The 23,524-nt window shown below is 45.8% G+C and overlaps 1 protein-coding gene and 1 long non-coding RNA gene across 4 annotated transcripts in view; one reads left to right on the forward strand and one right to left on the reverse strand.

The window, feature by feature from the left end:
- Nucleotides 1-1,891: 1,891 nt before the first annotated feature.
- Nucleotides 1,892-10,187, reverse strand: LOC134345881 (uncharacterized). Its single transcript, XR_010017788.1, has 3 exons — nt 10,067-10,187; nt 6,532-6,596; nt 1,892-2,651 (listed from the first exon to the last, which is right to left on the reverse strand). It is a non-coding gene; the product is annotated as an uncharacterized LOC134345881 (long non-coding RNA).
- alms1 (ALMS1 centrosome and basal body associated protein) overlaps nt 9,992-23,524 on the forward strand; it is a 96,432-nt gene continuing 82,899 nt past the window's right edge. For all 3 annotated transcript variants that reach the window (XR_010017785.1, XM_063047194.1, XM_063047196.1), the window contains exons 1-4: nt 9,992-10,052; nt 16,097-16,234; nt 20,192-20,399; nt 23,013-23,124. Coding sequence is in view for 2 of the 3 variants with exons in the window: in XM_063047194.1 (XP_062903264.1) it covers nt 10,008-10,052; nt 16,097-16,234; nt 20,192-20,399; nt 23,013-23,124 (503 nt within the window). In the remaining variant the exon portion in view is untranslated. The remainder of the gene's footprint in view (nt 10,053-16,096; nt 16,235-20,191; nt 20,400-23,012; nt 23,125-23,524) is intronic.

Below are 23,524 nucleotides of genomic sequence, written 5' to 3' on the forward strand. Positions count from 1 at the left end.
TGAACGCCAATTGGTGATCATTGGTGCTGTTAATCGATGAGCTAATCATTAATCTATGTTACCACGCTGCCCTTACTCAACATTTCAGGGAGAGCCATCCCCCCGCCAGCAAATTTCTGAATGGTCCATGTTTACTACCTCATTATTCATATTTAGCATTATTTATTTTTGTAAATTGTAGTAATTTTTGCATTTGCACAGTACTGCAGCTGCAAATCAACAAATTTTAATGACAGGTCAACGATGATAAATCTGATTATGACCACGAAAGGTCAATCCCCTCATCTGCTGCTGAAGTGTTCACTTCTCCCTTTGCTCAAGTTTTTCTGCCCCCTATTCTCCATCCACTTCACAATGACACTCCACCATCATCATTATTATTTTGTGCCATGTTGTATGACGTCAGTGACCATGATTGCTCTTGGCAAATTTTTCTATAGAAGTGGTTTGCCATTGCCTTCTCCTGGGCAGTGTTTTTAGAAGACAGGTGACCCCAGCCATTATCAAAACTCTTTAGAGATTACCTGCCTGGTATCAGAGGTTGCAAAACCAGCTGCTCATATGACCATCCACCACCTGATCCTGTGGGTTCACGTGCCCCTGATCGGAGAGGCTAAGCAGGTGCTACACCTTGCCTGAAGATGACCTTTAGGCTAGCGGAGGGAAGGAGCACCTCACACTTCCTTTAGTAGGGACATATCTCCACCCTGCCACCCCAGTGCTTCTGATTCTAGCCATTAAATTAACTACAGACTCAGAAAAGTAGAACACAGGAACAGACCCATCATGTTTATGCTGACTGTCCACCACGATACCAAATTAAAATAATCACGTCTGCCTTCACACAATGCATATGCCTCTATTCAGGATTGAAGATTGTTTAATGAATTGAATTGACTGTATTTCTTACAGCTTTCGCATACATGAGTAAAAATCTTTATGTTACGTCTCCGTCTAAATGTGCAATAGTAATTTATAATAAGTAGAACAGTCAATGTGACAGAGAAATGTACTCAAATCAGGGTGAGTTCATCAGTCTGGTGGTCTGGTGGAAGAAGCTGTCCTGGAGCCTGTTGGTCCTGGTTTTTATACTGCGGTACCATTTCCCGGATGGTAGCAGCTGGAACAGTTTGTGGTTGGGGTGACTCGAGTCCCCTATGATCCTTCGGACCCTTTTCTCACACCTGTCTTTGTAAATGTCCTGAATCATGGGAAGTTCACATCTACAGATGCACTGGGCTGTCTGCACCACTCTCTGCAGAGTCCTGCGATTGAGGGAAGTACAGTTCCCATACCAGGCAAAGATGCAGCCAGTCAGGATGCTCTCAACTGTGCCCCTGTAAAAAGTTCTTAGGATTTGGGGGCTCATACCAAACTTGCTCAACTGTCTGAGGTGAAAGAGGCGCTGTTGTGCCTTTTAAACCACACAGCTGGAGTGTACAGACCATGTGAGGTCCTTGGTGATGTGGATGCCGAAGATCTTAAAGCTTAAGGCCATTTCCAGTACACAGGTGTAAAGGAGAACAAAATAATTGTTCCTCTGGATCCAATCTTAAAAAACAGTAAGTATAAGTTCATAAGTTAAAGTAAATTTATTATCGAAGTACGCATATGTCACCATATGAAACCCTGAGATTCATTTCCTTAGGGGGATGCTCAATAAATTCATGATCAAATAATAACCATAATAGAATCAATTGAAGACTGCAACAACTTGGGTGATCCACCAGTGTGCAAAAGAAAACAAACTGCAAATACAAAAGGAACGAAATACTAATAATAAATAAATTGGCATTAAATATCAAGAATATCAGAATCAGGTTTATTTATCACCAGCATGAGATGTGAAATATGAGATGAAGAGTCCTTGAAAGTCCATTGTTGTGGGAACAGTTCTTTGTTGTCCTAATCTCTGGAACCTTGTTTGTAGCCTCTGCCTGGGTGCAGGTAGGAGGAGAACAGCCAGCTGGTCAGATTTACTGAAACAAGGTATGGGCATGGAAGAGCAGGAATTCCTTATCTTGGTGTAACAGTGATCTAGTGCATTGGGACTGCTGGTGCTACAGGTTATGTGCTGATTGCAAGTGGGTAGTGTTTTTCTTCAAACAAGCCGGGTTGGAGTCCCTGACTATGCTGTGAAATGCATCGAGATGGACTGTTTTGTGTTTAGAGACGGCGTCATGCAGTCTCTGGAGTGCTGGATTGTAGTCGGTCGCTGGTGGTATGTACTCTGTGGACATATGATTGAGGAGAACTCTCTTGGTAAATAGAATGGACGGCATTTGACCATTAGGTCTTCAAGGTCAGGGAATACAAGTTTAACAAAACTACTACATCAGAGAATCACCAACAGGTAGTTTATACAGTACACAAATTGACTGTATGTCCATAATGTGACACTTGACACTGGAGTGTCTGTACGTAAGGAGACTCTGATAGGAAATGATAAAGTAGTGATGGTTGGGTGTGGAGGGGTGCGTCAGTGGGTGGAGATGCTGATCAGCCTTACTGCTTGGGGAAAATAACTGTTTTTGAGTCTGCTACTTAGCCTCCTCCCTAATGAGAGTGGGACAAACAGTCCATGAGCAGGGTGGGTGATCCTTTCTGACGTTACTGGCACTTTTTCCGGCACCGTTCCATAATCCATAAGACTGCAAGGTAGAGGAACAGAATTAGGCCATTCATCCCATCGAGTCTGCTCCACCATTTCATCATGGCTGATCCACCTCAGTCCCAGTCTCTTGCCTTCTCCCTGTATCACTTCCCACGCTGACTAATCAAGAATCTATCAACCTCTCTGCTTAAATATACATAAAGTCTTGGCATCCACAGCTGCCTGTGGCAAAGAGTTCCACAGATTCATCACTCTCTGGATAACAAAATTCCTCCTCATCTCCTTTCTAAAAGGACGCCCCTCTATTCTGAGGCTGTGTCCTCTGGTCTTAGACTTTCCCACCATAGGGAACATCCTCTCCACATCCACTCTATCAAGGCCTTTCACCATTCGATAGGTTTCAATGAGGTCATCCCTTATTCTTCTGAATTCTAGTGAATACTGGCCCAGTCATCAAAAGTTTTTCATATGACAAGCCATTCAATACTGGAATCATTTTTGTGAACATAGAAAATCTACAGCACAATACAGGCCCCTCGGCCCACAAAGCTGTGCCGAACATGCCCTTACCTTAGAAATTACCTAGGGTTACTCACAGCCCTCTATTTTTCTGAGCTCCATGTACCTGTCCAAAAGTCTCTTAAAAGACCCTATCATATCCGCCTCCACCACCATCGCTGGCAGTCCATTCCATGCACTCACCACTCTCTGCGTAAAAAACTTTCCCCTGACATTTGCCGACGATACAAAGATAGGTGGAGGAGCGGGTAGTGTTGAGGAAACAGAGAGCCTGCAGAGAGGCCTAGATAATTTAGGAGAATGGGCAAAGAAGTGGCAAATGAAATACAATGTTGGAAAGTGTACGGTCATGCACTTTGCTGGAAGAAATAAACGGGCAGACAATTAGTTAGATGGGGAGAGAATTCAAAATGCAGAGATGCAACGGGACTTGGGAGTCCTTGTGCAGGATACCCTAAAGGTTAACTTGCAGGTTGAGTTGGTTGTGAAGAAGGTGAATGCAATGTTGGCATTCATTTCTAGAAGTATAGAATATAAGAGCCCGGATGTGATGTTGAAGCTCTATAAGGCACTCGTGAGACCACACTTGGAGTATTGTGTGCAGTTTTGGGCTCCTTATTTTAGAAAGGATATACTGACATTGGAGAGGGTTCAGAGAAGATTCGGGAGAATGATTCCAGGAATGAGAGGGTTACCATATGACGAACGTCTGGCAGTTCTTGGGCCGTATTCCCTGGAGCTCAGGAGAATGGCGGGGGGGGGGGGGTGGAATCTCATAGAAACATTCTGTTAAAAGGCCTGAACAGATTAGATATGGCAAAGTTATTTCCCATGGTAGGGGATTCTAGGACAAGAGGGTACAACTTCAGGATTGAAGGATGTCCCTTTAGAACGGAGATGAGGAGAAATTACTTTAGTCAGAGGGTGGTAAATCTGTGGAATTTGTTGCCATGAGCGGCTGTGGAGGCCAAGTCATTGGATGTATTTAACACAGAGATAGATAGGTTCTTGATTAGCCAGGGCATCAAAGGGTATAGGGTGAAAGCAGGGGAGTGTGGATAACTGGATCAGCCCATGTTTGAATGGCAGAGCAGACTCAAAGGGCCGAATGGCCTACTCCTGCTCCTATATCTTATGGTCTTATCTCCTCTGTACCTACTTCCAAGCACCTTAAACCTGTGCCCACTTGTGCTAGCCATTTCAGCCCTGGGAAAAAGCCTCTGACTATCCACATGATCAATGCCTCTCATTATCTTACACACTTCTATCAGGTTACCTCTTGTCCTCGGCCGCTCCAAGGAAAAAAGGCCGAGTTCACTCAACCTTTTCTCATAAGGCATGCTCTCCAAACCAGGCAACATCCTTGTAAATCCCCTTTGCACCTTTTCTATGGACTCCACATCCTTCCTATAGTGAGATGACCAGAACTGAGCACAGTACTCCAAGTGGGGTCTGACCAGGGTCCCGTATAGCTGCAACAGTACCTCTCGGCTCCTAAATTCAATCCCATGATTGATGAAGGCCTATGCACTGTATGCTTTCTTAACCACAGAGTCAACCTGCGCAGCAATTTTGAGTGTCCTATGGACTCGGACCCCAAGATCCCTCTGAACCTCCACACTGCCAAGAGTCTTAACATTAATACTATATTCTGTCATCATATTTGACCAACCAAAATGAACTACCTCACATTTATCTGGTTGAACTCCATCTGCCACTTCTCTGCCCAGTTTTGCATCCTATCAATGTCCCGCTGTAACCTCTGACAGCCCTCCACACTATCCACAACACACCCAACCTTTGTGTCATCAGCAAATTTACTAACCCAATCCTCCACTTCCTCATCCAGGTCATTGATAAAAATCACGAAGAGTAAGGATCACAGAACAGATCCTGAGGCACACCACTGGTCACCAACCTCCATGCAGAATATGACCCATCTACAACCTTTGAACCCTTTCCAATTTCAGCACATCCTTTCTAAGATAAGGGGGCCAAACCTGCTCACAATACCAAGTGAGGTCTTACCACTGCTTTATAAACTTTCAACATTACAAACTTGTTTTTATATTCTAGTCCTCTTGAATGCTAACATTTCATTTGCCTTCCCCACCACTGACTCAACCTGCAAATTGACCCTCCAGGAATCCTGCACAAGGACTCCCAAATCCCTTTGCATCTCAGTTTTTTGTATTTTTTTTTCCATTTAGAAAATAGTCACCAAAAGGTGCATGACCATACACTTCCTGACACTGTATCCCATCTATTTATTTGCCCATTCTCCTAATCTGTCTAAATCCTTCTGTAGCCTCTCTACTTCCTCCAAACTACCTGCCTCTCCACCCTATTTTCATATTGTCGGCAAACTTTGCAGCAAAGCCAACAATTCCACCATCCAAATCATTGACACATATTGTAAAAAGAATTGGTCCCAACACAGACCCCTGTGGAACACCACTAGTCTCCGGCAGTCAGTCAGAAAAGGCTCCCTTTATTCCCATTTTTTGCCTTCTGCCAATCAGCCACTCCTTATCCATGCTAGAATCTTTCCTGTAATACCATGGGCTCATAGCTTGTTAAGCAGCCTCATAGAAAACATAGAAAATAGGTGCAGGAGTAGGCCATTCGGCCCTTTGAGCCTGCACTGCCATTCAGTATGATCATTGCTGATCATTCAACTCAGAACCCTGTACCAGCCTTCCCTCCATACCCCCGATCCCTTTAGCCACAAGGGCCATATCTAACTCCCTCTTAAATATAGCCAATGAACTGGCCTCAACTGTTTCCTGTGGCAGAGAATTCCACAGATTCACCACTCTCTGTGTGAAGAAGTTTTTCCTAATCTCGGTCCTAAAAGGCTTCCCCTTTATCTTCATGTGTGGCACCTTGTCAAAGGCCTTCTGAAAATCCAAGTACACAACATCAACCGATTCTCCTTTGTCTATCTTGCTTGTTACTTCTTCAAAGAATTCCAAAAGATTTGTCAGGCATAATCTTTCCTCGAGGAAACCATGATGACTATGGCCTATTCTATCATGTGCCTCCAAGTACCCTGAGACCTCATCCTTAATAATTGTCTCCAACATTTTCCCAACCACTGAGGTCAGACCAACTGGCCTATAGTTTCCTTTCTTTTGCCTCTCTCCCTTCTTGAAGAGTGGAGTGATATTTGCATTTTTCCAGTCTTACGGAACCATTCCAGAATCTTGTGATTCTTGAAAGATCATTACTTTCTGTATATATGCCCTTGATGGTGGGAAGGCTGGTGCTGGTGATGCATTCCATGTCTGTTTTTGTATTTGTCTATAACCGTCTTGAATACCACCATTGTATCTGCTTTCACCACCTCCCATGACAGCCTCTTCCTCAGACCCTACTCTATGAAAAACAAAACTTACCCTGCACACCCTCTTTATTATTGACTTGATAAAATGCTGGAATTGTTCAGCAGGTCAGTCAGCATCTGTTGAAAGAGAGATGAGTTCATGATACAGCTGAATAACCTGGTTTGAAAGTATTGACCTTCTTCCTGCTTTTCTCGTTTTCCATTTCTGAGTCAGGTCAGGTTGAGCTTATCATCAATGCAGTATTTGTGCTCTTGAACCATCTGCATGACCTGATATTTTTTCAGAACCATGAAGGATTTGGTGAACTGGACTCTCGAGAATGCGGGTATAGCTGCAGCAGCCATTGCTGGTGCAGACTTGGGGCTGGATCGAAACCGGGCCAGATTGAACTAGCGGTACTTGGACCCAGGACCAAAAGCTGAACTGATGGTTAGCTGATTTGAGCACCAAGCCAGATTTAGAAGATTAAGGCATTGAGGCCAAAGGTAAAGGACGAACTGGTGTTCAGCTCACTACTCTGCTGTGGGCACCATGGTAGTGCGACACTATTGCAACTCGGGGTGTTGGAGTTCGGAGTTCAATCCCAGCGCCCTCTGTAAGGAGCCTCTGTATGTCCTCCATTTGGACTGCATCAGTTTCCCCCTGGGTACAGTACTCCAGCTTCCTCTCACGGTCTGGAGACGTACCTGGTAGGTTAATTGGTCATTTTTAACTTGTTCCGTGATTGGGCTAGGGTTAAATTGGTGGGGGGGGGGTGGTTGCCGAGCAGCACAGATCAAAAGGCTGGAAGGGCCAACTCCATGCTGTATCTCAATAAATAAAAATTTTATCAAAGAACGTATATGTCATCTACAACATTGAAATTAACTTTCTTGTGGGCAGAGTCAGTAAATCCAAGCAACACAATAGAATCAGTGAAAGACTGAACCCAACAGGATGGACAACCAATGTGAAAAGGCAACAAATTTTGCAAATACGAAAGAAAGAATAATAATAAATAAATAAGCACGCCTCCTGGAGGGGAGGAGAAGATGGCGGCGCAACGCAGCGCGCGCAGCCCCTCTGGAATGATATCTGTATTTGTTAAGTAGGTACCGTGCACAATCCTGATTCGATGGAGACTGACGTGAGAAGCACAGAGGAACATCTGGAGAAACTTCTGAAATGCCCGCTTCGCTGCCGCTGCTACTGTGCGATTGAGAATCTCTGGAGGGGAAGGCCCCAAATCCTCGGCTTTGCCTATTGCCTGTTGCCAGGGCCAGGGTCGAAGCGCTCGGTAGAGATGGTGCTCGGCTCTTGGTGTCGGAGGGCTTGTTGGAGGCTCGAAGTTTTCGGACGGACTCAGGAGTCGGCCGTGGTCGGGTGCTTCCAGGGTGCTGCATCGGTAAGTTTGCGGCGCTGGAGGTTCATGGCAGGGAGAGTTTTTCTTCCTTCTACCGTCTGCGTGAGATGATGGGTCTTTTGAGAGACTTTGAGACTTTTTTTTACCGTCCCCATGGTCTGTTCTTTATCAAATTACAGTATTGCTTTGCACTGTTCTACAAACGTAACTATATGTTATAATTATGTGGTTTTTGTCAGGTTTTCAGTCTTGGTCTGTCTTGTGTTTCTGTGATATCATACTGGAGGAACATTGTATCATTTCTTAATGCATGCATTACTAAATGACAATAAAAGAGGACTGTGTGTCCTCATAATCTAATCTAATCTGATAAACAATAAATACCAAGAACGAGTGAGTCCATAGGTTGTGACGGTGTGAGTGAAGTTATACTCACTGGTTCAAGAGCCCGATAGTTGAGAGTTAATAACAGTTCCTGAACCTGGTAGTGTCATCCTTGAGGTTCCTTTACCTTCTTCCTGATGGCAGCAGCAAGAAGAGAACATGTCCTGGGTGGTGGGGGTCTCCTTGTTCTGTTGATAATTATTTAGTCTGTTCATAAGTTCACATTTATTTAAGTTTAATTATTGACATTTGCACACGTGACCGTTCTGCTAATTGTTGTTTGCTCATGGCTCTTTGAACTATTGTCCTGTAAATAGTTGGTTGCTATTTTGTTGTCTGTTATGGTATTGTCCCGTGTTTTATGCTTGGCACAATCAATTCAGGTATGATTCATATATTGGCAATAAAGTGATTCTGATGATGGATGCTTCTTTCCTACAATAGCACTCCATGTAGATGTGCTCAATGGTGGGGAGGGCTTTACACATGACGGACTGGGCCATGTAGGATTTTCCGTTGAAGGGCATTGGTGTTTTCCATACCAAACATCAATTTGTTCCTTACTGTCAGGCCTAGGCCCTGCCACCTCAACTCTGCCCTCGCCTCAGATCTGTTGCTTCGAATTAGTTCCAAGTCCACTCCAGCGATGTGCAAACACTGGCTTGTTCCTTGCTCAGGGCCCCGGGCCCCACAGCCTCGATTTAGTCCATAGAGACCACACTGTAACCGTCCTACACCTTCGTGACTTCAGTTTGCACTGCAAAAGTGCCAGGACACAGCAGTGGTTCAAAAGCTCAGCTTCAAAAGGGACGTTGCAGGCTATTGATTGCAGTGATCTATGTCCAGAAAACATAAGTAAGTAGTTTTGTTTGCTGTCAGCAAAGCATTGCTGTGTTTCACCAGTGCCATCTTAAACTGGAGAGCCAGCTGCTCCCAATAACTTAGGTCCTCTTGACTAGGAAGCATCCTGGGAAATCTCAATGTATTTCCCATAAAAGGATGACTCAAACTTTACCCAAATCTCCAAATGTGGCCTCACCAATGACTTGCGTAATTGCAAATAATGTCCCAACTCTTAAACTTCATGCCCTGATTGATGAAGCCCAATATACTAGACTGCTTTTTCACAAGACACTGCTCCTTCATCGAACTCCCAGGCCCTCTGTTCCACAACACTCATTTAGTGTACAAGTTCTGTGCTGGTTCGACTGACCAAAATGTGCCACCTCATACTAATCTAAATTGAAATGCCTTTGTTATTCCTCAGATGGCGTCTTGCCCCACTCCACCCCACCCTCTGAACTCACCCCTCTCCCATCCCAACGGGATGCAAACCCACCCACCTGCAGCTCCCTTTCCTCATCAGCCCATCTGCAAACTAACCCCCGTTCCCTCGCCTACAAACCCACCCTGACCCCCACCAGTCTGCAAACACACCTCCGTCCCCCGTTGAACTACCATTCCCCTCTGAACCCTAGGCCCCCAGGTTCCCCCTTGCCTGCAGACCTCTCCCTATCTGCTGCCCTGGTGTGTAACCGCCCTCCCCACAACGCCTTCCTCCTTCCTCCTCCTCCTCCTCCTCCTCCGGATGCCCCAGTTCTTCCCGCTCGTTCTTCCCGCCAACGGCCGGGCAGAGCGTCCTTAGCGACCGGCCGGCCCTCTAACAGGGGAGTATGCGCAAGACTCTATGTTTGCCGGCAGGGGAATGCGCACTTTCGGCCGGCACACGGCAGGAACCTGCGCAGTAGGGAGAACTACGCGACAGGGACATGCGTAGTAGGAACTAGGACCGGTAAAGGGCATGCGTAGTACGGTTTGCTTGGCGATGGATCGGGCAGAGAGCGGGGTGAGGGAGCTTACCTATTTTTGTTCGTGGCAGAATGCGTGTTGTCGGTCGTTAAGCTTGTAATTATCGCAATAAATAACGTGGGCTACCGAATATCCGGTTATCGCGTTCTGCCCATTGAGGTGTATGTTGATGCGGAAGATGGGCCTGGCAGTCAGAGCAGTTTCGGGCTCGGTTGGGTGATTAAGGGAGGGAGGGACTGACTGACTGAGGGAATGTGGGGGGGGGGCGAGAGGATGACTGAGGAGGGTGGGTAAATGAAGGAAGAGGATGGGTGACTGATGGGGTAGGGAGGGTGGGTGACTGATGGGGTAGGAAGGGTGGGTGACTGGCGGAGGGAGGGGAGGAGGGTGGGTGACTGGCGGAGGGAGGGAGGGGAAGAGGGTGGGTGACTGGCGGAGGGAGGGAGGGGAAGAGGGTGGGTGACTGGCGGAGGGAGGGGAGGAGGGTGGGTGACTGACTGGCGGAGGGAGGGGAGGAGGTTGGGTGGGTGACTGACTGGCGGAGGGAGGGGAGGAGGTTGGGTGGGTGACTGACTGGCGGAGGGAGCGGAGGAGGTTGGGTGAGTGACTGACTGGCGGAGGGAGCGGAGGAGGTAGGGTGGGTGACTGACTGGCGGAGGGAGCGGAGGATGTTGGATGGGTGACTGGCGGAGGGAGGGAGGAGGGAGGGTGAGTGACTGGCGGAGGGAGGGGAGGAGGGAGGGTGGGTGACTGGCGGAGGGAGGGGAGGAGGGAGGGTGGGTGACTGGCGGAGGGAGGGGAGGAGGGAGGGTGGGTGACTGACGGGAGGAGGGAGGGAAGGAGGGGAGGAGGATGGGTGACTGACTGGCGGAGGGAGCGGAGGAGGGAGGGTGGGTGACTGACTGGCGGAGGGAGCGGAGGAGGGAGGGTGGGTGACTGACTGGCGGAGGGAGGGTGGGTGACTGACTGGCGGAGGGAGGGGAGGAGGGAGGGTGGGTGACTGGCGGAGGGAGGGGAGGAGGGTGGGTGACTGACTGGCGGAGGGAGGGGAGGAGGGAGGGTGGGTGACTGGCGGAGGGAGGGGAGGAGGGTGATTGATGACTGGCAAAGGGATTGAGGTGGGTTGGATACTGACGGGCGAGGGGAGGAGGGTGACTGACAAAGGGAGTGAGGTGGGTTGATGAATTACTAATGGAGGGTGGGAGGTGGGTCAGTGACTGATGGAGGGAGGTGGTTCGGTGACATACTGATGAAGGAAGGGAGGTGTGTTGGTGACTGATGAGGCAGAGAGAGTGGTGAACAGCAGGGTGACTGAGGGCAGGGTTACGGATTGGAGGGGGGGCCGAGGCCAGTGATGTGTGGAAGGAGGGATGGAGGGTGACTGAAGGTGTGGAATCAGGGAAGTAGGAAATGTGATGATCTGAGGAAGGTGGAAGGGGGGGGCAATGAGGAGAGAACGATGGGGTGAGTGCTTGAGGGCAGGAAGATGGAGGTTTTTACAGAGGGAGTGGGAGGATTGGAGTGATGTAGTGTGTTGGAGCTGGGGTGAGGAGGGGTGTGAGTAGGGAGCCAGTACAGAGTGAGGGAGATGAATGACAGATAGGAAGGGTAAAGGACAAGTCATTAAATATTGGAAGGAGATAGATGTGTATAAGGAGGACAGGGTACTGAAGTGTGTAGCAAGGGTGACTGGTGGAGCAGGGCTCTGTGGCCTCAACTTTTATTTATTTTTACAACAGCCTGTAACTTTTTGCATAAGCTAAATTTTCATGTGAGCTGTGATAGTCATAGAATACAGCACAGAAACAGGCCCTTCAGCCATCTTTTCCATGCTGAACTATTAACCTGCCTAATCCCATTGACCTACACCCAGACAATAGCCCTCCTTCTCCCTGCCATCAATGTACTTATCCAAACTTCTCTTAAATGTTGAAATCAAATCCACATTCCCCACTTCTGCTGGTAACTCGTTCCACGCTCTCACCTCTGAGTGAAGAAGCTTCCTCTCAGGTTCCCCTTAATCATTTCACCTTTCACCTTAACCCATGACCTCTAGTAGTAAGTAGTCTCACCCAGCCTCAGTGTAAACAGCCTGCTTGCATTTACCATTTCTATATCCCTCATAGTTTTGTATACTTCTCTCAAATCTTCCCTTATTCTCCTACACTCCAGAGGAAGAAGTCCTAATCTTTTCAATCTTTCCTTCTCCCTCATGTTCTCAAGTCCCAGAACATCCTTGTAAATGATGTTAAGGGTTAAAGGTCCATTTAGAGAGTGTGGCCTGGCAGATTACATGTAGAGCATTTAGCATGGTAAAGTGCTGCAAGACCATCTAACAAAATTTGACAACAAGGTATATACTTTAATTTTCCTATGATATAGAAGGTTATTCAGCCCATCAACTCTCTGCTATTTCTGGAACATTTCCATGAATGCCATTCCTGCCCATACTTCCCTGTGTAACCCATTTTCTAAAGTACTCATAAGGCTTTTTACTTCACCCCACCCTCCCTTACCCACCTGGTTTTACCTATTACCTTTTAGCTTGTCCTCCGTCCCATCCCCCCTACCTTATTCTAGCATCTTCCCCCTCCCTTTCCAGTCCTGAAGAAGGGTCTCAGGCTGAAATGTTGACTGTTTATTAATTTCCATTAATGCTGCTTGACCTGTTGAGTTCATCCAGCATTTTGTGTGTGTTGCTCTTAAACTCTAGCATCAGCAGAATCTCTTGTGTATACACACTAATTAACTGCCTCTTCAATTTTCTACATTCTGGGTAAATCAAGGAGACGTTAGTAAATTGGCTTTCACGAGGGTCTCAAAGGCAGAAGAGGAGATGAAATTCTGGATCTTGGGATGAAGATAGGACTGTGTCAATGGTGTAATTAAAACAGAATGATCAAGAGCCAAAACTGGTGACCCTCCCACTTTTCCTGACCATCCTGTCACTGGAAGTGGCTTCTCTTTTTCTACAAACCATGATTTTGTCTCACCTTATGTAAGATAATACAGCACAGAAACTGGCCCTTTGGTGCCGACTGAACCATCCCCTTTGCTAGTTTCAGTTGCTTGAGTTCGGCCTATAATCCTGCAAGCTCCTCCTCTCTGTGTACCTATCCAAATTCCTCTCAAATGGTACAACACCCTCTGTCTAAAACGTCTCTTTTAAATCTCTGAACTTGTACTGGTGCTCACTCGTTTTGGACTTCCCAATCCTGGGGAAAAAGATGATGGCTTTGTTGCAAAGTTTGCCCTTGATATGAAGGCAGATAGTTTTGAGGAAGTAGAGAGGCTACAGAAGGATTTAGACAGATTAGGAGATTTGGCAAAGAAGTGGCAGATGGAATACAGTTTTGGGAAGTGTATGGTCATGCACTTTGGTAGAAGAAATAAGGAGGTAGACTATTTTCTAAATGGAGAGAACATTTAAAAATCTGAGGCATAAGAGGACTTGGGAGTCTTTGTGCAAGATTCCCTGAAGGTTAATTTACAGTTTGAGTCTGTGGTGAGGAAGGCAAATGCAATGTTAGTATTCATTTTACAGAAGACTAGAATATAAAAGCAAGAATATAATTGAGGCTTTATAAAGTATTGTGAGGCCTCACTTGGAGCATTGTGAGCAGTTTTGGCCCCTTATCTTAGAAAGGATGTGCTGAAACTGGAGAGGGTTCAAAGGAGGTTCACGAAAATGATTCCAGGATTGAACAGCTTGTTGTCTGAAGAGTGTTTGATGGCTCTGGACCTATATTCGCTAGAATTCAGAAGAATGGGGGTGACTAATTGGAACCTATCAAATGTTGAAAGGCCTCGATAAAGTGGATGTTTCTTATGGTGGGAGAGTTTGGGAGCAGAGGATACAGCCTTGGAATAGAGGGGTGTTATTTATAATGGAGATGATGAGGAATTTCTTTAGCCAGAGAATGGTGAATCTGTGGAATTCGTTGCCACAGGCAGCTGTTAAAGCCAAGTCTTTATGTATATCTAAGGCAGAGGTTGATAGATTCTTGATTGGGCAGGGCATGAAGGGAAGACACCACCTCTCTCACGGTGGTGTCTGAAAAGAGGATGCTGTCTAAGTTGCATGCCATCGTGGACAATGTCTCCCATCCAGTACATAATGTACTGGGTGGGCACAGGAGTACATTCAGCCAGAGACTCATTCCTCCGAGATGCAGCACAGAGCGTCATAGGAAGTCATTCCTGCCCGTGGCCATCAAACTTTACAACTCCTCCCTTGGAGGGTCAGACACCCTGAACCAATAGGCTGGTCCTGGACTTATTTCCTGGCATAATTTACATATTACTATTTAACTATTTATGGTTTTATTACTATTTATTATGGTGCAACTGTAACGAAAACCAATTTCCCCCGGGATCAATAAAGTATGACTATGACTATATGGGGAGATGGCAGGAGATTGGGGCTGAGAGGAAAAATGGATCAACCATGATGGAATGGCGGAGCAGATGTGTTAGGCCAAATGGCCTAATTCTGCTCCCATATCTTGTGGTCTTGTATCATGTTGAGTGAGGGCCTCCGTCAATCAGAGTTGACCATGGATATTGTGTCCGAGCTGTCTAGATGCGCAAGGCTGGGCAGTACGATATGGAGAGTCAGCTCCCCCTCTCCATGCATCTGATGAACCCAAAGGAGCAGCAGAGACCAATACAGTTTGGTACTAGCAGCGGTCACAGGAGTTGCCAGTCAACAACGTAGAACTGTCCTGGGGACTCCAGCTCTGGATTTTTCCTTCGGGGTTTACTCCCAAAGCCTTCCCCATGAGTGGGTACAGCCCTAAGGCAGCGGAGGTTTGAAATCAGAGTTTTCCTTCTCCTAGATGAGCTGGCAACTATGGCTGACGAGCCCCATTTGCCCTAGGCAACTGGTTTTAAGGCTCAGTGACTGCCTTTGCCCCTTCTCCTCTCAGTAGAAATGGTTACACCTGGTTTAGTAGCTAAGCCACATATGAAGGCCAGGAGCTGGACTTGGTTGTCAGAGGCCATTTGAGGTGCACGCCATTGTGATCATTTAATAGGTAGGGGGAACTTCTCCCCATTACCACCCTGGCTGTAGCAACCTTATGAATGTCCACCTTATCTATATCCCTTATGGGTTGGTACAGCAGTGTCCTGGTTAGCACAACACTTTATAGTACCAGTGACCCGGGTTCAATTCCTGCTGCTGTCTGTAAGGATTTTGTACATTTCTACCTGTGACTGTATGGGTTTCCTCCCACAGTCCAAAGATATACTGGTGATAGGTTTATTTGGTCATTGTACGTTGTTCTGTGATCAGACTAAAGTTAAGGAGGGGGGGTTGCTCTACATCCCAATAAATGAAAAAAAAAACTAAAATAAGATACTCTCCAGGGAATAAAGATCTAGTGTGGTCAACCTCTCCCTATAACAGTCAATTGCGATGATTCTAGATTCTCCCTTTTAAATGAAGTCTGGTAGCTGCCCCCCCACCACCACCTCCAAGGCTTTGACATCTTGTTGAAGTGTAGCATTCTGAATTAGTCCCAACTTTGATCCAGAATCAAGTTTATTATCACTGAAATCTGTTGTTTTGCTGCAGCAACACAGTGCAATACATACAAATGACAGTGCAAGTTACAAAGATTAATAAATAGTGGAATAAGTGAATAAAGAAGTTGTGTTGATGGACCATAGTGGAGGGGAAGAGCTATTCTTAAAATATTGAATGCATGTTTTCAGGCTCCTGTACTGCCTCCTTGATGGTAGTGATGTGACGAGGACATGTCCTGGATGGTGAGGGTCTTTAGTGATGGATGTCACCTTCGTGAATTCCATTTGGAGCCGAACCAGTGTTTTAAAAAAGTTTGACACAATTTATTCCTCTTGATCTTTTCAATCACTAGTTTTTCTTTCCCCCCCCCTCCCACCCCCCCCCTTACCCATTGACAATTACAAGTTAAAGTGAAAAATAGTTATTTTATTAAGCTGGGCATTTGTATTCTCTTGTTCTCTCCTTTCCTCCAGGACCTCCCCTCCCTTCCTCCCGTTCCTTGCTCTGCACAGGCCGTGTTGTTAAAGGAGTTGTAATGTGCTGTCTTCCAGGTGATAGCAACAACACCACCGATAACTTGTAACATGGAGGAGAGGTTGAGCCAAGCCAGCAGCCTTGGAAGTGGGACCCACTTGTCCAGCGTGAGTGGGTTCTCACTGGGAGAGGTGATTGTTCAGCGAGCTAAGCAGGTAGCTTGGTCATTTTAGATAAGTGAATCAGTGCTAAATGCAGTCAACATTAGAATCAGATTTATTAGCAAAGTATGTATGCAGTATACAGTTCTGGGATTCTTCTTCTCCAGATAGCCATGAAACAGAAAAAAACCCATGGAAGTAAGCTCAGAGAGAAATAGCTAACCCACTCCCTCCCCCGCACAAAAAAAAGAACAGCAAATGATCATCAGCCACACCAGGCTCACCTTTCCTGGCATGAAATGCAACAAGAACATCGGCCCCCAAATTTCCCTGTCTTTGCATAGAAAAAACGAGAAAGAACAGACAAAACACTCAAAATATAAAACCGTAAGACTGAAAAAAGCCCACTGATCAAAGCCATAGATGCGGAACATTGGTAATATCCTCCAACATCAACGAAAAAGAGACATGCAGATGTCCACCCTCTGGGCACAGCATTCAAGGCAGCAAAGTGGCGATTGGCCGCACGGGCTCATTATCTGGATCAGTGAACAGAAGGTTTCTTTGCTTCGAAACTCGCATTTGCTGCTTCCCGGAATCTTCTTGGAGACAGCAAAGGCCTGGGTCTCTCAATCAATCTCCAAGCTGTAAATTGCAGGCTCTAACAGTTCCAGAAGCACATTCAAGATGAAAAGCAGATGTAAAAAGAAATAAAATAAATAGTTTCACTGACTTACTGTGACATGAAATGTATTGTTTTGTCACAGCAATTAGGTTCAGAAACTCTAAAATAGTACAGTTTATCAAGTTTAAGTTTATCATTCAACCATACATGACTATAGCTAAGCGAATCAGCATTCCGCTGGAGCCAAAGTGCAAACTCATTACCAATAGCTCACAGCACATAGCACATATGGTTTTGATAGCAGGAAACACAGTGTGACACAAGGAAAATGTCCCTGAATGGCATGTGCTGCTGAATGACGGTGCGTGGGCCATTGTGCTGGTCTAGCCTGTTCTTCCACTGAGTGAAAAATCTGATGGTGGAGGGGAAGAAGCTGTTTCTGAATTGTTGAATATGGGTCTTCAGGCTCCTTTACCTCATCCCTGATGGCAGCAACAAGAATAAATCATGTCCCAGATGCTGAGGGACCTTGATGATGGATGCAAACTCCTGAAGGCATAGCCTCTTGAAGATGCCCTCAGTGTTGGAGAGGGTCGTTCCATTGATGGGCCAAATACAGAGCGAATGCTGCTATGGTTTGGTCATGGCGATGTACAATAGAAAACAGATCCTTCAGCATACTGTGTGTAAAGAAAAAGTTAAATTTGATTCTTTCTTGGTATATGTTAATATATGTGTCACTAAATGGAGTCTGCACCACTATATGATCATGGCTGATTTATTTTCCCTCTCAACTCTATTCTCTTGCCTTCTCCCCATAACCTTTGCTCAAAAATTCAAAGATTCAAAAGATTCAAAAAAAACTTTATTGTCATTCTAACCATACATCAGCTCTGCAGGGCAGAATGAGACAGCGTTTCTTAGGGGCAGTGCAATTATAACATAACAAACGCAACACTAAATAGTAAACATAACAATAAATAGTAAAACACAACAGCCACATGTCAGTTAAAATCAGTTATAAGTGTACAGTGCAAGTTAAAAGTGTTCAAAGCAGCTGTTTAGCAGTCTGACTGCCTGTGGGAGGAAGCTGTTTAGTAGCCATGTGGTTTTAGTTTTGAGGCTCCTGTAACGTTTGCCTGATGGCAGAAGAACAAACAGTTCATGGAGAGGGTGTGAGGGGTCTTTAATGATGTACCGTGTCTTCTGGAGGCATCGACTCCGAAAGAGGTCTATCAGCCTCTGCTTTAAAAATACCCAGTGATACCACTAAAATGGTATTGGAGTTAGAGCAGAATTTGGCCACACAGTCTGACTGTATAGGGAGCAGAGTAGGGGGCTGTAGACACAACCTTCTGGGGCACCAGTGTTGATATAATATTCATGCTGGAAGAATTGTTGCCTATCCTTACTGATTGTTTTTCGAGGATGTTACCAGGAAAGCTGATGAAGGCAAGGTAGTGGAGCAACACACATCAAAGTTGCTGGTGAACGCAGCAGGCCAGGCAGCATCTATAGGAAGAGGCGCAGTCGACGTTTCAGGCCGAGACCTGTTGTTTGCAAGGTAGTGGATATTGTCTGCATGGACTTTAGCAAGGCACTTGATGAGGCCCCACATGGGACATTAGTCAAAAGTTCAGTTGCTTGACATTCAAGATGAGGTGAATTGGATTAGACATTGGCTTTGTGGGTTGCCTCTCTGAGTGGAGGCCTGTGACTGTTGGAGTGCCACAGGGATCACTGCTGGGTCCATTGTTGTTTGTCATCTATATCTGTGATCTGGATGATAATATGGTTAACTGATTCAGCAAATCTGTGGATGATATCAAGATTGGGGGTGTATTGGACAGCGAAAAAGACTACCAGAATTTGCAGCAGGATCTGGACCAGCTGGAAAAATGGGCTAAAAACTGGCAGATGGAATTTAATGCAGATGAGTGTGAAGTGTTGCACTTTGTAAACACAAAATAATCTGCAGATGCTGGGGTCAAAGCAACACTCACAACACGCTGGAGGAACTCAGCAGGTCGGGCAGCATCCGTGGAAAAGATCGGTCGATGTTTCGGGCCGGAACCCTTTGTCAGGACTGTAGCAGGAAGGGGCAGAGGCCCTATAAAGAAGGTGGGGGGAGGGTGGGAAGGAGAAGGCCGGTCAGTTCCAGGTGAAAAACCAGTAAGGGGAAAGATAAAGGGGTGGGGGAGGGGAGGCAGGGAGGGGATAGGCAGGAAAGGTGAAGAAGGAATAGGGGAAAACACAATGGGTAGTAGAAGGAGGCGGAACCATGAGGGAGGTGATAGGCAGCTGGGGAAGAGGGCAGAGTGAAATAGGGATAGGGGGAGGGAATTACCGGAAGTTGGAGAATTCTATGTTCATACCAAGGGGCTGGAGACTACCTAGACGGTATATGAGGTGTTGCTCCTCTAACCTGAGTTTAGCCTCATCATGGCAGTAGAGGAGGCCATGTATGGACATATCTGAATGGGAGTGGGAAGCAGAGTTGAAGTGGGTGGCTACTGGGAGGTCCTCTCTGTTTTGGGCACTTTGGGCACCGTTTTGGGTTGGGCACTTCAATGGTCGTAAATCCTGCCTCTCAGGATCTTTTTCAACAATCTGCCCACTACTGAAGTAAGACTCACTGGTCTATAACTTCCTGGGTTAGCTCTACTCCCTTTCTTGAACAAGAGAAGAACATTCGCAGCCATCCAGGACCTGCTGAGTTCCCCCAGAACTCTGAGTGTTGCTGCAGATTCTGCAGCTGCAGTCTCTTGTGTGTCTGGGCTTGTATCTGTGCTGTAGGTGAATCAGACTCAGAACCAGATTTGATATAACTGGTATATGCCCTGAAATCCATTGTTTTGTGGCAGCAGCACAATAAAATAATAAAAACATTATGCATTACAATGAGAAATATATTTTATATAAAAAATAAGTAGTGCAAAAAGAGAGCAATAAAAGAAAAAAAGTAGTGAGGTTCACGGGTTCATAGACAATTCAGAAATCTGATGGTGGTGGTGAAGAAGCTGTTCCTAAAATATTGAGTGTGTGTCTTCAGGCTCCTGTAACACCTCCTTGGTGGTGGCATTGAGAAAAGGGCATGTCCTGTGTGTTGGAGGCCATTGAGAACGAATGCTGTCTTTCTGAGTCATCACCTTTTGAAGGTGCTGTGGAGGACAGTGCCCATGATGGAGCTGACTGAGTTTACAACTTCCTGCAGCTTTTTCTGATCCTATTCAGTGGCCCCTGCATACCAGACGGTGATGCAACCAGTTAGTATGTTCTCTATGATACATTTGTAGAAATTTACAGGAGTGATTGGTGACGTAACAAGTCTCCACAAGTTCCTAATGAAATACAGTTGCTGTCACTCATTTGCTTTTTCAATGTAGGGTTGTGAGTTATGGCCCCAGCTTCAGTCAGAAGCTGGTACCGGGGGAGTGGCTTCAGCCTCAGCATCCCCTCTGCTTTTGGGAGGCACAGACCGAACACAGACCCTTGAGGAGTTCCCTACTATGGAGGAAGGAACAATCACCATTACCGAAGAACTGGGGAGTCCGTACAGCGAACTTGGACCGTTCCAAACCCTGCAAACGTTTGGTAGGTGCTTCGTTGTGTGTATTGACCCATCCTTTGATTTTAGTCATGTTTTGAAGTTTTTTTTAAATGGGACCCATGTACCCACCACTCTGTTTTTAAAAAAAAATAAACCTACCTCTGACATTTCCCCTATATTTTCTTCCAATCGCCAGTATGTTCACCTATGTTAGCCATTTCCATCTTGAGGGGGAAAAGGTCTCTGGCTCTCCACTCTGTCTATGCCACTTATCATCTACCTCTATGAAGTTGCCTCTCATCCTCCTTCACTCCAAAGAGGAAAGTCCTAGCTCTCTCAACCTATCCTCATAAAGGCTGAGTTATACTTGTGCGTACTAGCTTACGCCGTAGCCTAGGCAAGTGGGCTACGCCATTGTGAGCATTTATACTTGTGCGTTGGTGTATCTGCGTTGCTCTGCAATTCACTGCCAAAACGCCAGTTGGTGGTGGGGTTTCTATGCCACTGTGTTGAGTTTCTTTGTGTTGAAACTCAACATGAAGAAACTCAAACTTCAAACAATGGCGACTGAAACTGAAGGAGGGTGAATTTTCTGTATGTACGGTGTAGTATCCCTTGACGGAATCGAGAATTTTGAGCCAAAATCGATTTGTCAAAAAAAATCGGCATGTCACGCATGTACACACACCTGCCCGCGCAAAGCTTCATGGTCATGGTAGTCTTTCTTGGGGTAAACAAGTTTAAAGCCAGCGTCTTTTTTCGTAAAAGTGAAAATCCTCTTTTGGTTAACGAAAACAGGTACTAATGTAGGTCTTTCGTAAAAGTGAAATGTGTCCTCCATAATTTCGGAGGTCTGTAAAGCTTTATGGAAAGCATTGCAGCCAGAGTTCCTTCCCTGCCCTTCAGTCGCCCAATGGGAAGCTATTGCAGTGTAGGAGGAAATGCAATGCTACCAAGCGGACCAATCACAGTTGTTTTGGTCTGTGTTGCCGCGTGCGTAGATACATTTTGGGAGAGGTGCGTGTTAGGCTACGGCGTAGGGTTTGCGTAGAGTACAGTGTAGGGTTCGTGGCTATGCCGTACCTACAGCATACTTTTGACGCACAAGTATAAATCAGCCTTAAGTCATGCTCTCTAATCCAGGTAGCATCCTGCTAAATCACTTCTGCTCCCTCTCTAAAGCTTCCACATCCTTCCTATAACGAGGTGACCATAACCTAACACAGTACTGCAAGTGTGGTCTTACTGGAGCTTTACAGACCTACAACATTACTCAAATTTGTTACCTTTCCTTTGTACTCCTGTATCTTTTCATTCCCTCTTGTTCATCACATTCTTCTTCCTCTCCCTGTGATATCCCTTTCTTGCTGTTTGGCCACTTGTTCATAAGCAGAGCTGACTCAGATGTCACTAGTTTGGAGGATGGTCCAGGTTGCGAAATGGTTTCAGTGCCGTCCTGAACACATTAAGGAGCTGTCAGGTGCTGTAGCCTGCCTTACCCCATCAAGTGATTAACAGTTCCTCAGTCTCTTCAGTCCGGACCACCGTTCATGTGCTCATGTGCGTTGAAACATTGAGCAGACTGTAAAATTACCCTGAATCTGCATCTCCTTTATACAAATCTTTCTGTTGCAGGTAATTGTTCTTGTCAGTTCATATTCTCTCCTCAGCCTACACAGTACTGTAGAAAACACCAAGGCTCACTCTGCCCTTAAAGCAATAGATCTCCAGCTCGGACACCACCCTTGCAGAAGTCCTCACCACCCTCGTCTTTTCTGTACTGTCATGACCAGTCTGTACACAATGCTGTATTGTGAGGTGAGAGGGGAAAGGTTTCAACGGGACCTGTGGTTTTGCACACGGAGGATGATGTATGGAACAAGTGATAGTAGTAAATACAATTACAACATTTAGGAGGCATACGGATTGGTAATTGGTTTATTATTCTCCCCCGTGCTGAGATACAGGTGGGGGAGCAATCCACAAGTGTTACCATGCCCACCACTTACTAACTCTTACCACCTTTGGATTGTGGAAGGAATCCCATACAGTCACAGTGAGAAAGTACAAGCTCCTTAGGACAGTGGCGTGAACTGAATCCCTATCAGTGATCCAATCACAAACAAGAGAAAATCTGCAGATGCTGGAAATCCAAACAACACACACAAAATGCTGGAGGAACTCAGCAGGCCACACAGCATTAATGGAAAAGAGTATAGTCGATGTTTCAAGTCCTGCCGAAGGGTCTTGGCCCGGAACGTCGACTGTACTCTTTTCCATAGATGCTGCATTGACTGCTGAGTTCTTCCAGCATTTTGTGTGTGTTCCTTATCAGTGATCATTGGTGGTGTAAAGTGATCGTGCTTTGCTGTTGTGGTGTGATACTGTAACAACGAGATCATATTTTATCTTAGTTACTGACAAATTTAATTGCATTTTGCTGTTTCTTTTTTCAGTCTTATTCTCTTTAGTCCTTCTACTGGAAGTAAGTTTTTCATTGCACCTGAGCATACGGGAACAATAATCTCGATTTCTATGCATTGCCTATTTAACTGTCTCTCTAACTGCCTTTTAAACATGGCAGTGTGTTCCTGATTGCTTGTATTTGGAACATTGTACACGGTGTAAGTGCTGACCAGACATGTCTCTTCCATCAGAGCTGCAGAAAAGTGATCTGTCCCCCACCTTAGCACTTGTTACCACCTGTTCCGTGGAAGGTGATATGTCTGAATCCTTCCATCGCTCTCCACTGGAATTTGCCCCTCTGAGGTAAGATATGTTTAAAATCCTTGTGCTCTGTCAAAACGCGGAATCTGATTATTTCACATTGAAATTTTCTGGTCTGGCTCCCTTGGGATCTGACTAGTGGCAGACAACAAGCAGGGTTTTCATGATACCTTAACCTCATTGCCCTCGTGAAGTTGACAATGAACTGGATTTGATCATAGAAGTTGCTGATGATCGTCTTACTGCAAGCAGGAGAGCCGTCCTTTTAAAGTATAGACACTCTGAGGAGTATGGATAGTAGGTAAATGCAAGCAGGCTTTTTCCACTGAGTTTGGATGAGACTAGAACTGAAAGTCATGGGTTAAGGGTGAAAAGTGAAGTATTTAAGGGGAACCTGGAGGAGCTTCTTCACTCAGGGTGGTGAGTGTGGAACGATCTGCCA

This window comes from Mobula hypostoma, chromosome 4 (assembly GCF_963921235.1).
Source record: "Mobula hypostoma chromosome 4, sMobHyp1.1, whole genome shotgun sequence".
NCBI classification, from domain to species: Eukaryota; Metazoa; Chordata; class Chondrichthyes; order Myliobatiformes; family Myliobatidae; genus Mobula; species Mobula hypostoma.